This window comes from Trematomus bernacchii, unplaced genomic scaffold (genome assembly GCF_902827165.1).
Source record: "Trematomus bernacchii unplaced genomic scaffold, fTreBer1.1, whole genome shotgun sequence".
Taxonomy (NCBI): Eukaryota; Metazoa; Chordata; class Actinopteri; order Perciformes; family Nototheniidae; genus Trematomus; species Trematomus bernacchii.
In genome coordinates this window covers 7,791,752-7,804,292 of record NW_022988097.1, presented here as the reverse complement: position 1 = coordinate 7,804,292, position 12,541 = coordinate 7,791,752, and the positions used below count along the sequence as shown (strand labels likewise).

At 43.1% G+C, this 12,541-nt stretch overlaps 1 protein-coding gene across 1 annotated transcript in view; it reads right to left on the bottom strand.

The window, feature by feature from the left end:
* Positions 1-2,419: 2,419 nt before the first annotated feature.
* The window catches only part of ankhd1 (ankyrin repeat and KH domain containing 1), a 28,078-nt gene continuing 17,956 nt past the window's right edge, over positions 2,420-12,541 (bottom strand). The window contains 13 exon segments of the mRNA XM_034121420.1: positions 2,420-2,479; positions 2,625-2,792; positions 2,882-3,066; positions 4,903-5,154; positions 5,421-5,546; positions 5,681-5,870; positions 6,101-7,727; positions 10,117-10,266; positions 10,444-10,596; positions 10,747-11,039; positions 11,041-11,097; positions 11,210-11,406; positions 12,302-12,470. Coding sequence (XP_033977311.1) covers positions 2,420-2,479; positions 2,625-2,792; positions 2,882-3,066; positions 4,903-5,154; positions 5,421-5,546; positions 5,681-5,870; positions 6,101-7,727; positions 10,117-10,266; positions 10,444-10,596; positions 10,747-11,039; positions 11,041-11,097; positions 11,210-11,406; positions 12,302-12,470 — 3,627 coding nt within the window.

Here is a 12,541-nt window from a genome sequence, read left to right as displayed (position 1 = left end):
AGACAGACATATGTGCATGTCCTCACTAAGCATCATTACATATTCATTGAATATTAAACAAATCAAAATGGCCAATTATCCCAAAATGTTGCTGCTAATATAATCATATGCTTGTCAACTTTAACTGAACAGAAAGAAATTCTGAAAAAATACTTGAATTAACTATGAAATTGCAATATTGACTCACGTCCCCCAGTTTGTTTCAACCCCGTCACGCCATACCATTTACCCTCCTATTAAAATAATGGATCAGTCCATGTGTCATCTGCTTTGAGGGAATAACATCACAAAAGTCTTCTGAAGGAAAGGCGGCAAAGAAAACCAAGTGTCAGTATCTTCTCTTACCTATATTTCAGTTTTTTTAGTCAGATTAAGATTGACAAACTCAACATTTCAACTGTTAATAGTAAATAATTGTTTATTAAAAAATAAACAAGTTTTGCAAAATATTACAATTGTGTAATGTCCTTGACTTCCTTCCATGTGGTGCCATATCTTAGCTAAACAAGGTCTCATGGCTTCTTTTTGTCAAAAACGTCAACCCCGTCACATTCAAGCCGGTCACATTTTTTCAAGGAAATTCCTAGTAATTATTTGGATGTTGTGCCTGAGGTGGGAAAATGTGTTTTTTCAAAGGTTTAAGCAGTCCACTACCAGATTTTATGATCAAAAAAATGTTAAGTCCCAAAAGGCACCCGATTCAGAGAATCACCCTATTAACACCATTTAAAGTAAACTGGATAAGTGTTGTGTACCTTAAAGTGGACCTATCATGCTATATTTGAATAATATAGTATAGGACCATACCTATATAAGGCATATTTATACTTTTTTTTTTTCAAAATACCAAACAGATCATGCATTTTAGCCATGCCTCATTTTGCTCAATTTGACATTTTTTAGCTCTGTTTTTGCAAGGGCAGATTCTGTGAGAACAGCACCATCTACAGGCCTGGCATATGTACTACAGCGTCTCCAGCGCTTTCGAACGGCAATGGCCGTGGCTGTCTCCTCCTGATTGGTGGAGTTGGCCCAATAGCCGTAGCGCCACTGTCCTGACGTCAGGACAGTGTTCAAATCTGGATCAGTTATCAGATCCGTTGCAGCCCCTTTTTTAGAGATTTGGGTATGGAGGAAAATAGAGAGGGTTGTGTTTTCTGACACTTGGTGAGTTCCCTGGAACACCGGGGACACATATTCATGTATAAAAGACGTACAAAAGTGCATTTTGCATGATAGGTCCCCTTTAAATGTTTGTAAGTGAAAATTGGATGTATTGCGCGCCTTCCATCAGATTACACTGTATAATAGTGAAGGTATTACATATTTTACCAAAGTAAAAATCACTAAACCTATTCAAAAGCATATATCTTTACATTACGTGTTTTGGTTGAGACCATTGATGTGGGAGGGGTAGCACTTCACTTTACAACAGTGAAATTATTGAATATTTCAAAAAAGAAAAAGAAAGATAACCAAAATCATTAAAAAGCATTTTTATTCAAAAATGTATGTCCCTGCTCACTCGTCTCTTCCGGCTGCAGATAGAGACCAATGAAAGATGTCCAGCTGGTTGGTCTAACGCCAGATTGAACAGGTGTATCCTACTCGTGTATTATTGGGCTTGAGGGGCAAGCCCTAAACTAAACATCTATACAAGTGAATTAGTCATTTATGTTAAACATTTTTATCTAAATAATTAATTCAAGGCAAATTTGCAACCACAAAGGAAGGTCTCAAGATTGCACAAGGACTCCAGCTGTGAAAAAGTCTAATGTCACAACAGGAAAGAATAGTAGAGATGTAGTAGTAAAGAAAAGTATGTTTCATAAGAAAGAACACAAATACTTTTCAATCTTTTTATTGAATATTAAGGTAAATATTTCACATTAATACAGGCTACATAAAGTAGAGCCACTATACGACATGAAATTTACTCTCATTTTAACCCTTTTTAGTATGTAAACAATTATACATGTATTTACCACTCTAAAAGGTTCCGATTTCTCTTTCTCTTTAGGTAATCATCATCTAGTTCTGGGCCAAGTTTAAATAGCTACTTCATGTTGAGCCCCCTGCAGCCCAAGAACGGTGTATGTGGGTTTAAGTCAAAATCGCTAAACTACGCAGAGAATGGATCCTGTTAAACAGGTGATCGCGCATGTTGTTTGCATCATCAGGACACTGATAACAATTTTCGCCCAATTTCCTCTTTATTTGTTTGAGATGGGAACATTAAAGAATGGCGTCATGAGAACATCCAATTCTTCAACCTCTGCTCTGCACTCTCAGGTCTCTACTAAAGTTAACATGTACGTTTTTCTTTTTTTCATCGTCTTATTCGGTCATATTCGTCAGTTGGTATTTCAGGTTAGCGCTGTGGGTCATGCTGTGTGCGTTTGATTGCTGTGGACGCTCTCTAGTTGACGTGGTTCAGGTGCACGTTGCCGACATGAGGTGCCCAGGTACCAGGCCACACCTGAGGGGAGAGAGGACCAACACAGGGTATATGTTAGAAAGACTGCATCAAATAATATACTCATGGCTGAAAGCAGAAATACAGGGTTGAAAGTCTAACTAAGAATATGATTAGTTGGCAGGGGTATAACAAAAGAGGACTTTACCTGCTGCTGTGGGTCAGAGTTATCCGCATTGTTTGGGACCACTTTGATGATGGGGCTCCATGCGGGATCACCAGCGTGCAAACCATTGTACATCGGCCCCCCTGGCCCCTCTGCCATGGGAGGATGAGGGGGCAGCATGGTTCCTCCATACATCGACATAGGCATCCCCTGAACAGAAAACAATATGTCATTGGTTATCATTTGTACATAGGAGGGACAGGGGTTAAATCATCTACAGAGCTATTGATAAATCCTACCTTAGGAAAGTCCATGTAGCTGTTGGGCAGATGCTGAGCCTGGTGGTAGTTATTCGCAGGGTTTGCAATGCCGGTGTCGTCCTGCTCCATGGGCTGGTGCTGAGAGAAGGCAGACTGCTCCTGCTGCAGCTGAGGGTGCATCATGTGGCTGCTCATCAGGGGCTGGGACCAACCAGACATGGCCTCTGTAAGACACACAGGGTTGACATTATTAATGATTATAAGTTACTATTGCACAGTAACTGAGAAGCAAGTGGTTGGAAAGTTTACACCAGAATCAAAAAAGCATAAAAGATAAACTGGTTTTAATCTAGATTGTTTTGGTGCGAGTTGCAGTGTTGTTGATATTAGCCATACAGATGGCTGCTTTCTCCTGACATTATGTATCTCAATGGCACTCTGGTAGTGGTCATCAAAGCGGAAAAAACTAAAAACTTAACATCGATATCGCTTTCCAGAACTCATGACCCTGATACTCAAAATAATCCACAGACCTTGTTGTGAGCAGTTTTCAGAAAGAAACATAGCACCATCACTGCGACAATGAAAGTGGTGAATGACATTACGAGTATTTTAGATAATAAGCAGAGTTGTGCAGCCCTATTTATTGACCTTTCCAAAGCGTTTGACACCGTCGATCATCGCATCTTAAAGCAGAGGCTACTCAGTATTGGCATATCCAGCCATGCAGTGGGGTGGTTTGTGAACTACCTCTCTGAAAGGTCCCAATGTGTTCACTTTGATGGGCTGTCTTCTGAGTGGTTGAACATTGCTAATGGTGTTCCTCAAGGTTCTGTTTTAGGTCCACTTTTATTCTCCATATATATATCAATAGTTTAGGTGAAAATGTGGATGAAGCTACTTTACATTTTTATGCGGATGATACCGTGATGTACTGTGCAGGTCCCTCCATTAAGGAGGCGGGTGTTAAGTTACAGGCTGTTTTTAACATTATTCAGACTCAGCTCGCTGAGCTTAAGCTTCTTTTAAATGTTGATAAAACCAAGGTAATGCTCTTTTCTAAAGCTAAAAAGACTCCAGAGACTGCTTTGGATATTGTTACTATGCAAGGACAAGTACTCGAAGTGGTTACCTGTTACAAATACCTTGGTATCTGGCTTGATGATTGTCTTACTTTTAAACTTCAGGTTATTAATCTGCTTAAAAAGCTGAGGGTTAGACTAGGTTTCTTTTTTAGAAACAAGTCCCGTTTCTCATTTGAAGCCAGAAAAAGGCTAGTTACTGTGACCTTTTTACCTGTGCTGGACTATGGTGATTTGATATATATGAATGCACCTGCCCATTACCTGGAAAAGTTAGATGCCGCCTATCACTGTGCTCTGAGATTTGTTACTAACTGTAAAGCACTTACTCATCACTGTACCCTGTATGCCAAGGCAAGTCTGCCTTCACTTACTGTACGGATGCTCAGTCATTGGTACATATTCATCTATAAAGCTATGTTGGGTAAACTACCAACTTACATCTGTTCTCTGATTTCACAGAGAGTGGCAAGTAGCTATTGCCTGAGATCCCAGGATGTGTTTTTATTACATGTGCCAAGTGCTAGGACTGTTTTAGGTACTAAAGCTTTTATGTGCGCTGCTCCTCTAGCTTGGAACACTATGCAAAACAAATTCAAACTGAGCATTTTGGTTCCCTTGCATCATTTTAAAGCGCGGTTGGATGAAATGTTATTAGATACCTGTCATTGTAAATAGGTTGCTAATTTATACCCCTGTAATTATGTTGTATGATGTCCTTTTTGTTTTCTGTTGTTTTTATGTGTAACCAATGTACTGCAGGTCTCCCTTGAAAAAGAGATCGTTGATCTCAATGGGATTTTTCACCTGGTTAAATAAAGGCTACAAACAAACAAACAATAAGCGGAAATATTTGTATTTTAGATTTTGGGGTGAACTTTCCCTTTATGTCACACTTCTGACATTATTTTCCTACCCCATATTCCTTATTATAACAAACAAAAATGTAAACAGAACAACATTTGCATTTGTTTTTACCCGAAGCACTGCCGACCCCGAATGACCAGATGCCTCCCTGTCCAACGGATGCCGTGTAGCTGGTGGTCAGCAGGGGGGGGTTAACAGAACCCGTCTGCCTGATCCTGGCCAGCCGCTCCGTGCCGATGGGAGGGGGAACTTTCCGGTCCTGCTGGGAGGAGTTGCCTGGCTTAGGCTGGGGGGGAGGGGGCACAGCTGAGGTTGAAAGGGCAGATGACGACACCGTAGATGGAGGCGGCACAGGAGATTCACCTTGGGGGGGGGGAAGACAATTCAAGGAGAAATAGTTAGGAGCAGTTCAGATATGCACATTGGAAAGCACTTCTTAAAAGAAAAAAGAAAAAAGAAAAAGAAAGCAAGCCTGTAAAATTGCCATTCATGGGTTTAAAAAAGGTTACAAAAGAAACAAGCCAATATAAGACTATTTTTTAAAAGTCTAAATAATTGTGGATAAGTGAAGGCTGAATAGTCTGAGTTATAAAGACACAACAAAAACAAGAAGCATTGGAGCCTAGTACCTGATGTGGATGCACTCCATGGGTGGGGGGAAAAGTGCTGTCTGCTGAATGAGGGTGCGCCCACTCCTGTATGACCGTGCAGATACACAGGGCTACCAGAGATACTGGTGGTATAGCTGGTCAACGCTGTGGGGGCACACATCAAAGAGACAGCTCATTATTAGGCAGTGTTTTTTCTATCCCAAAGATATATAAACAATGCATTTAACCAAGTTAAATAAAAATCAACCGGATGATCAATTAGAAGAAAATAATCATACCGATGGGGCTGTTGACCATCCTCTGTGAGGCAGAGCGGTAGCCAGGGGCTTTAGAGCTGTCTGGAGGAGGCGGGGGCATCATATTCTCCATCTGACCCATGCTCATGTAGGCCGGTGGGGCCGAGTACGACTGCTCTGGAGGTGATCGAGTCGGCAGATGGCACGCACCCCACACCTGATTGTTTGAAACCTGCATGGCGAGCACAATTTATAACAAGGAGACTTAGTAGTTGTTTTTGTTGTTATCGATCTTACAGAAGCACTACAGCAAGAATCGGATCAAAACATTTGTAGTGTCCGTGTAGTTTGTTCAGGTATTTAAACGTTATCCGTGTAATATAAAGACTCTCAATAAGAGCAGCTATAATTAAAACAATTTGTCAATCAAATATTTATACTATAAATGTTACTTTATCTCACCTGGTTGTTATCAAAGATGCTGCTGAAGTTGAAGAGACCTGCATGACCGAAGTTGGGGGGTAACTGCTGAGGCTTGCCTGCATTGCCCACATGCTGCATGTGGGAACCGTTCATCATGCCCATGTTAGCAGAGACCTGAAGGGAGCCTTGAGACTGGGCTTGAGCCTGGTTTTGCGCTTGTGGAGGCAAATTGGTCTGCTGGGACGTCTGATTTTGGGTCTGTTTCGGGGGTTCTTGCTGAGCATTGAAGGGCACGAACACAGATTGCTGTTGTTGCTGCTGCTGCTGCTGTTGTTGCGTCTGCTGCTGCTGCTGTTGTTGTTGTTGTTGCTGTTGTTGTTGTTGCTGTTGTTGCTGTTGTTGCTGCTGCTGCTGCTGCTCATTAAGGGAGTAGTAAGGCCCTGGTGGCTGCATACGATGGGAGACTCTGGGCGCAGGGGCTGAGAAGTGGGGTACAGTGTTGTTGGGGTGTGCAACATTGTGTGAGAGGACAGTAGGCTGTGCTGAGGCATGTTGGGAGCCGGGCTGCGGGTTGAGGAGCGGTGGTGGGGCCTCTGATGATGGTGCAGAGGAGGGGGGAGGAGGTAACTGCTGTCGAAGCTCTGGCTTGGAAGGTAAAGCCATGCTGGGGGAAGAGAAACCCATAGAGTTGAGGCTCTCGCTGACATTAACAGCCTGGTTCTCTGCAGAGTGAGAGGGCTTGTCTTTTCCAGGGGCAACAGCACTGGGTTCCGATTTATTTGAATGGATTGGGGGCTGGGACATCGGTCCGACTGGATGATGAGGGGCGTTCGCGTGAGGGGTAGTGGAACTGTGATGTGCGGGAGAACCTGTGCCTCGTACTGCATTGCTGCCACTAGTAGAAGAGGCAGAAACCAACACAGGGGGGGCACCGGCGGGCTTGGGGTCAAGGGCGAAGAGCTTTTTTCTGACGGAGGAAGGAGTGGGGACGCTCGGCTGGGGATTGTAAGGAGTAGGATTTGGGGTATGAGGCGAGGTTGCTGCTGCGTTGGGAGCACTGTTGGTCGAGGTGTTGGTGGGCGCGACTGAGACCATTGAGCTGGCTGCGTGCTCACTGTGGGTCAAGTTGGCTCGGGCCTGGCCTCCAGAGCTGTTGGTTCCTCCATTGTGCTTGGGGGAGCTGTTAGCACTGCCGGGGCTCACGGGACGCACAGGGAAGGGTCCCCAGGTGCTGGCGGCGGGAGAGAAGGTGCCACCAAACTGAGCCATGGGTAGACGAGGGTGTCTGATCTGGTGCATGGTCTGCGCAGCCAGGAGAGCCAGCTGAGGGTGGGCGTACGCCAAGGGCAGAGACACAGGGAAGGGCTGTCTGACATTTGATGACAGCCCCTTCCCAATCTTTCCCCCAGCCTGAGAGGAGGGTGAAGATGAGGATGAAGAGGGCTGGAACGAGACGCCTGGGGAGGTGACCAACGAGCTCAGGGCCTTGGGCCCAGCGCTGGAGCCGCTGATGGCCCCTGTTGTACTGGGGAAGGAAGCCGAGGTGGTTTTGGAGCCTGGGGCTCGGATGTGATTCCGGGGGATCAGATCCTCAAGCTCTTTAGCTGGATCCTGGATTAGAGCATTTATCAACTGGACTGCATACCTTGTAGACTCAGTCCCTCCTCTGAAAAACCAAAACACTAATATTACAAAGTGTAACAGATCAAAAGTGATGACATAATTCAGTCTGATAAAGTTGTGTGACAGACCAGAGCACAGCCAAGAAGGCATTGAAGTTCAAGTATGGTAGGTAGGTTTGCAGTTTATTGTATTGGACTAACGAACAAAAACATTTCTCCAAAGCAGTTTAAGTCACTGCTGGTGTGAAACGTCCTTGGTCTACAATCGCTGCATCGCTCTAACGCAATAGGCGCTTTCACACCGGAGTACTTTTCCCCGTACTTTTCCCTTTTAGTTCCTGGGATTTTGCGTTCACACCAAAAAGAGAACTTTTCCCCCCTTTTCAGTCCCTGCTAGAGAGCAGGTACTTTCCTGGGGTCCCAATTTCTGATTGGCTGGGCGGATTGCAAACCACGCCCCGTAAAACTATGAAAAGTTTTGTTTAGCCGCCATTGTATTTGCTGGCATTAGCATTATTAGCATTAGCATTAGCATTAGCCCAGCGCACCAACGGAGAGAGACTAACTTATGGCAACACAAAAGAAAACATGGGAGCGGTGGAGATGAGGAGGTGTCGGCGTTCTGGCGATTTACTCCACCGCTCCCATGTTTTCTTTTGAACGCGATCTGCTCTTAGTTCCATGGGGGTATTAAGTAGGGATGCCAGCGATTATTCGATTTTTCTAATATTCGTTACAGTCTCCATAATCGAAAATTATTTTTCAAATTCGATTTTATTTATATATTTTTTTATTATTATTTATGTTTTTCTTTTTTTTCCTGGCTTAGTTTCAACCAAAATATAGACTAATGCTAATAATAATTGTAAATGGCCATTGGTCACACCACCAGTTTGTTTTACTGTAAACTTGGAGGAAGCCAGCAGCGCAGGCTGCGCAGAGTGCAGACTGCTGCTGCAGCCTGCTACTGCCTGCTGCAGCCTGCTGCAGCCTGCTACACACCGACCCCCCCCCCCTCTCCGTCACACGTGCGATTGATTTATTGGCGATATACAGAACAGTGAGAACAACACAACTAAAGATGAACAAAGCGGCACGTTCAAAGAAGAGTTCCTCGTGGAACCACTTCAAACTGACAAGTGCAAATGAAGTATAATGCAAGCTCTGCGAAAAGACTTTGGTCTACCACAGCTCAACATCAACAATGCGTTCGCATTTGAGTGCGCGATACGACAACAAGTCTGCAATGCTAACATTGTTTGGCGAAGAATACCACGTGGAGACACCTGTAACGCCTGAAATGGAATTAAGCCACTACTGTGATGAAAAGTGCATCGATTGGTGGAGAGTAAATGAGACGAAGTACGAAAGGTTGGCACAACTTGCGAGGTCATATTTGTGTGTGCCAGCCACGTCTGTGCCCTCGGAAAGGGTTTTTTCGGCGGCAGGACTAATCCTTAACCGGCTGCGCTCTCGCCTACACCCTGACCACGTCGACCAGCTCATCTTTTTGAACAAGAACTAAATAGTAAGACGTTTTGTTGTTGCAAGTGAAGCTGATTTAATTTGTATTATTTGGAGCCTAATTTTCAATCTATAGCCTAAAAGACTCACTCGCTACTGTTTGTTAGAATGTTCAATACAATAGGCCTACTGTTATTTATAGCCTATAATGCAATTTTGATTTATTATTTTGATGCATAAGCAAGTGATGCTATTGTTTTTGTTGACTGATTACTGCAGTATTATTTTATTCGTGATTGTTAACTAGGCTATGAAGGTGAAATTGCCTATTGTTCTAAAGTACCTACCATTGCCTTTATTTGAAGATGCGCGATGCACGCGCACACATAAAGTAGGCTATTTATTGAATTTATTTCAATGCTGCTATTATTAATACAGGCTACATGATGGTGGTTTATTTGTTGTTATTTTCTAAAGTGCTTGCCATTGCCTTTATTTGAAGATGCGCGCACACCTGAAGTAGGCTATTTATTGCAATGCTGCTATTATTAATACAGGCTACATGATGGTGGTTTATTTTTTGCTATTGCTTTGCACTGTTCTACCTGAAGAGCCCTTTTGTACCATGTACATGTTCCAGTAAAAGAAAACAACGGAATTACATTTGTCTGTGTTTTTTTTGTTTCTCTATCTTGAAACTAGTTTCTCAGTGCATGGGAATTTTCTTGAGCCGTGTACTAGCAATAGCAAATGTGCAGGTTTACTGTTTTCACCATAACAATGGTGGACCAAAGTTGCAGGCACCACATCTACCTGTGTGAAACATTGATGCAAAAAAAGAGTAAGGACTTTACTTAAGGACCCGCCCAGTTTGAATAAATGACATCATCCAGAAGGGGCTAAGATTATGAAACTGTTATACTTCAGCTGCAGTGCTGCTCAGAGTCCACCAGAGGGCCACATCTTTACCTTATGGTGATCATCCTCTCCCCGTTCTTGTCCTTCTGTTTGTCTACGTCAATGTGAGCTCCTGTCACGTCCTGGATAGCTGTGATGTTGCAGCCGCCTCGACCCATGATCCGAGACACAACAGAGGCTGGCACCGACAGCTTCTTTGATCTGAAGAATAAGCAGGGAAATTGTATTATTTGTGAGTCTATACAGGGGAACACTAATGATAGTCATCTCAATGCTGAATTTTAAGAAGCATTGTTCTCTAAAAAAAAAGGAATCATGTAGATAAAAAGCCTGTAAAAAGTTGCAAAGCAAAATGATGAAATGATGCAAACAACTGACCTTCGGACCACTTCCTTCCAACCTTCTTCTCTCTTCTGGCCTCTTTTGGGGCTTGTGAGACTGAGCTTACTGATGGGTGAGGTGACGGGTAGAGCCATGGTCTTGAATGGAGAGGGTAAGGAGTGTGAGGTGGAGTCGCTCGTGTCCAGAGCTCTGTGACAACACGGGCAATAAGAAAAACAATGATACAGTTATTTTTCATGTTGGTTGACTGTTGAAAATGTTTTGAAATCAGATAAAAGGTTGTATTCAGAATATTTGTAATTTAGATGATATATACGCTCGGCTTCGTCAGGGACTCACTTTTGCGTTGGTTTTGAGATAGAGACTGTGACCTTGTTTTCCACCTTGGCGTCAGTCTGCGGCTGAGGACAGTGTCTCTTCTCCAGGCCGCGCAGGAGGCTCTGGGCTGCTCCTGAGGAGGGGACTGATGAGGAGGATGAGGAGGAGGAGGAAGAGGAGGAGGCGGAGGAGGTGAGATCAGGGAGGTAGTTGAGCTCCTGACTTTTGCCCCCACTGCTGCTGCTCTCACTAGCACAGTCGGTGCTATCCAATGGGTCCGAATCGCTGTTGCCGCCCGTCACTCCGCCCCCCCCCACCCCGGGGCTCGCCGTGGATCTTGTTCTTGTCCGCCTTGTGCTGTGCTAGTGCAACCTAGAGGGAGAAAACAAACAGAGACCTCATCAAATAGTGTTTCTTCGTAGATAAAAGCAACAATGTGCACATTAAGCACATTACAAATCAACAAAGACATGATGGTGCTCACCTGCGGATCCTGTAATATGATTGGTTCATTGGGCGAGTCCTTGGTCTTGTTCTTTTTGTTCTTGCGATTGGTGCTCGGGGTGGTGGCCACACTTGCTCGCTTCTTACCAAAAGCTGTAGTGAAAGTGGTGGAGGTGGCGGATATTCCAATGGTGGTGGTGGTGGTTGCACTCGGGGGCTCAATAGGAACATCTTCTTCTGCAGGGGATAAATTCAAACAGGCACATTAACAACAAATAATTATAATGCAATATTATAAAAACTGAAAAGGCAAGTCTGGAGGATTATAAATACCTAAAGGTTAATGCAAGTCAGTTTAACATTGTTTCAAAATACAATTTTCATTGTTAATACACTGTGACATGTATAAATCACCTGGTACCCGTTTTCGCCATGCCATAAACAGGGTTCATACACTTTTTCACCAATGATTTTCATTGACTTTTCCATGACTTCTCCATTACCTTTACCTAATTTTCCATGACCAAAAAAATTACTCTTTCTCAGCGGTACAACTGAAAATGGTTTATTTTAACATGGAACAGGAAAATAAGGTCTGCATATGAAACATATTGTGCCTATGTAAAACAAATCAAATAATAGGCTTACTAGCTCCTACAGGCTAAAGCAACTCAAATCTCTCACCAGCAAAATACCTAGTCAGTTAAATGCCATTTTACGTTTCATTACTATACAGTATTTATTATCATTATAGTATTACTATTTCGGCGATTAGATAAAATATAAATTATATTTGATGCAACTTTAGTTACATTTCCATGACTTTTCCAAAAATATTGTTTTCCACAACTTTTCCAGGGCCTGGAATTAGCATTTTGAATTTCCATGACTTTTCCAGGTTTTTAATGACCGTAAGAACCCTGCATAAAACATTAGTTAATTAGCCAACACTTTAAATGTCAAAAAACGATTAGTAAAATCCTACTACCCATGATGTAGCATTTTTCTTAGAAAAATGTAAGACATTACCAATTAAGATCTTATTTTTAGATTTCAAAGAATTAAGTTAATGCCTTTTAAGACTTTAAGCATCTGCTGAAACCCTGTTTTAGCATAAGTCATAAAAAGTTACCATCAGCTGAATCTTCCTTTAGCTCCAGCATCTCAGAGAAGTCTTCCTTAGTTTTCTGCCCCTCCTCTTCCTCCATCTTCCTCTTCTGCTCCTCCTTCTTCTTCTTGCGTTTCTCCTTACGCTTCTCACGTTTAGCAGCCAGAGCTTGCTTCTTGCTCTCCTCTCGGGACTGTTGAAAACAAGTTTTATAAACGTTATTTTTGTGCTCATCCACTCTGTGCTGCTGATTCAGAATGCTTT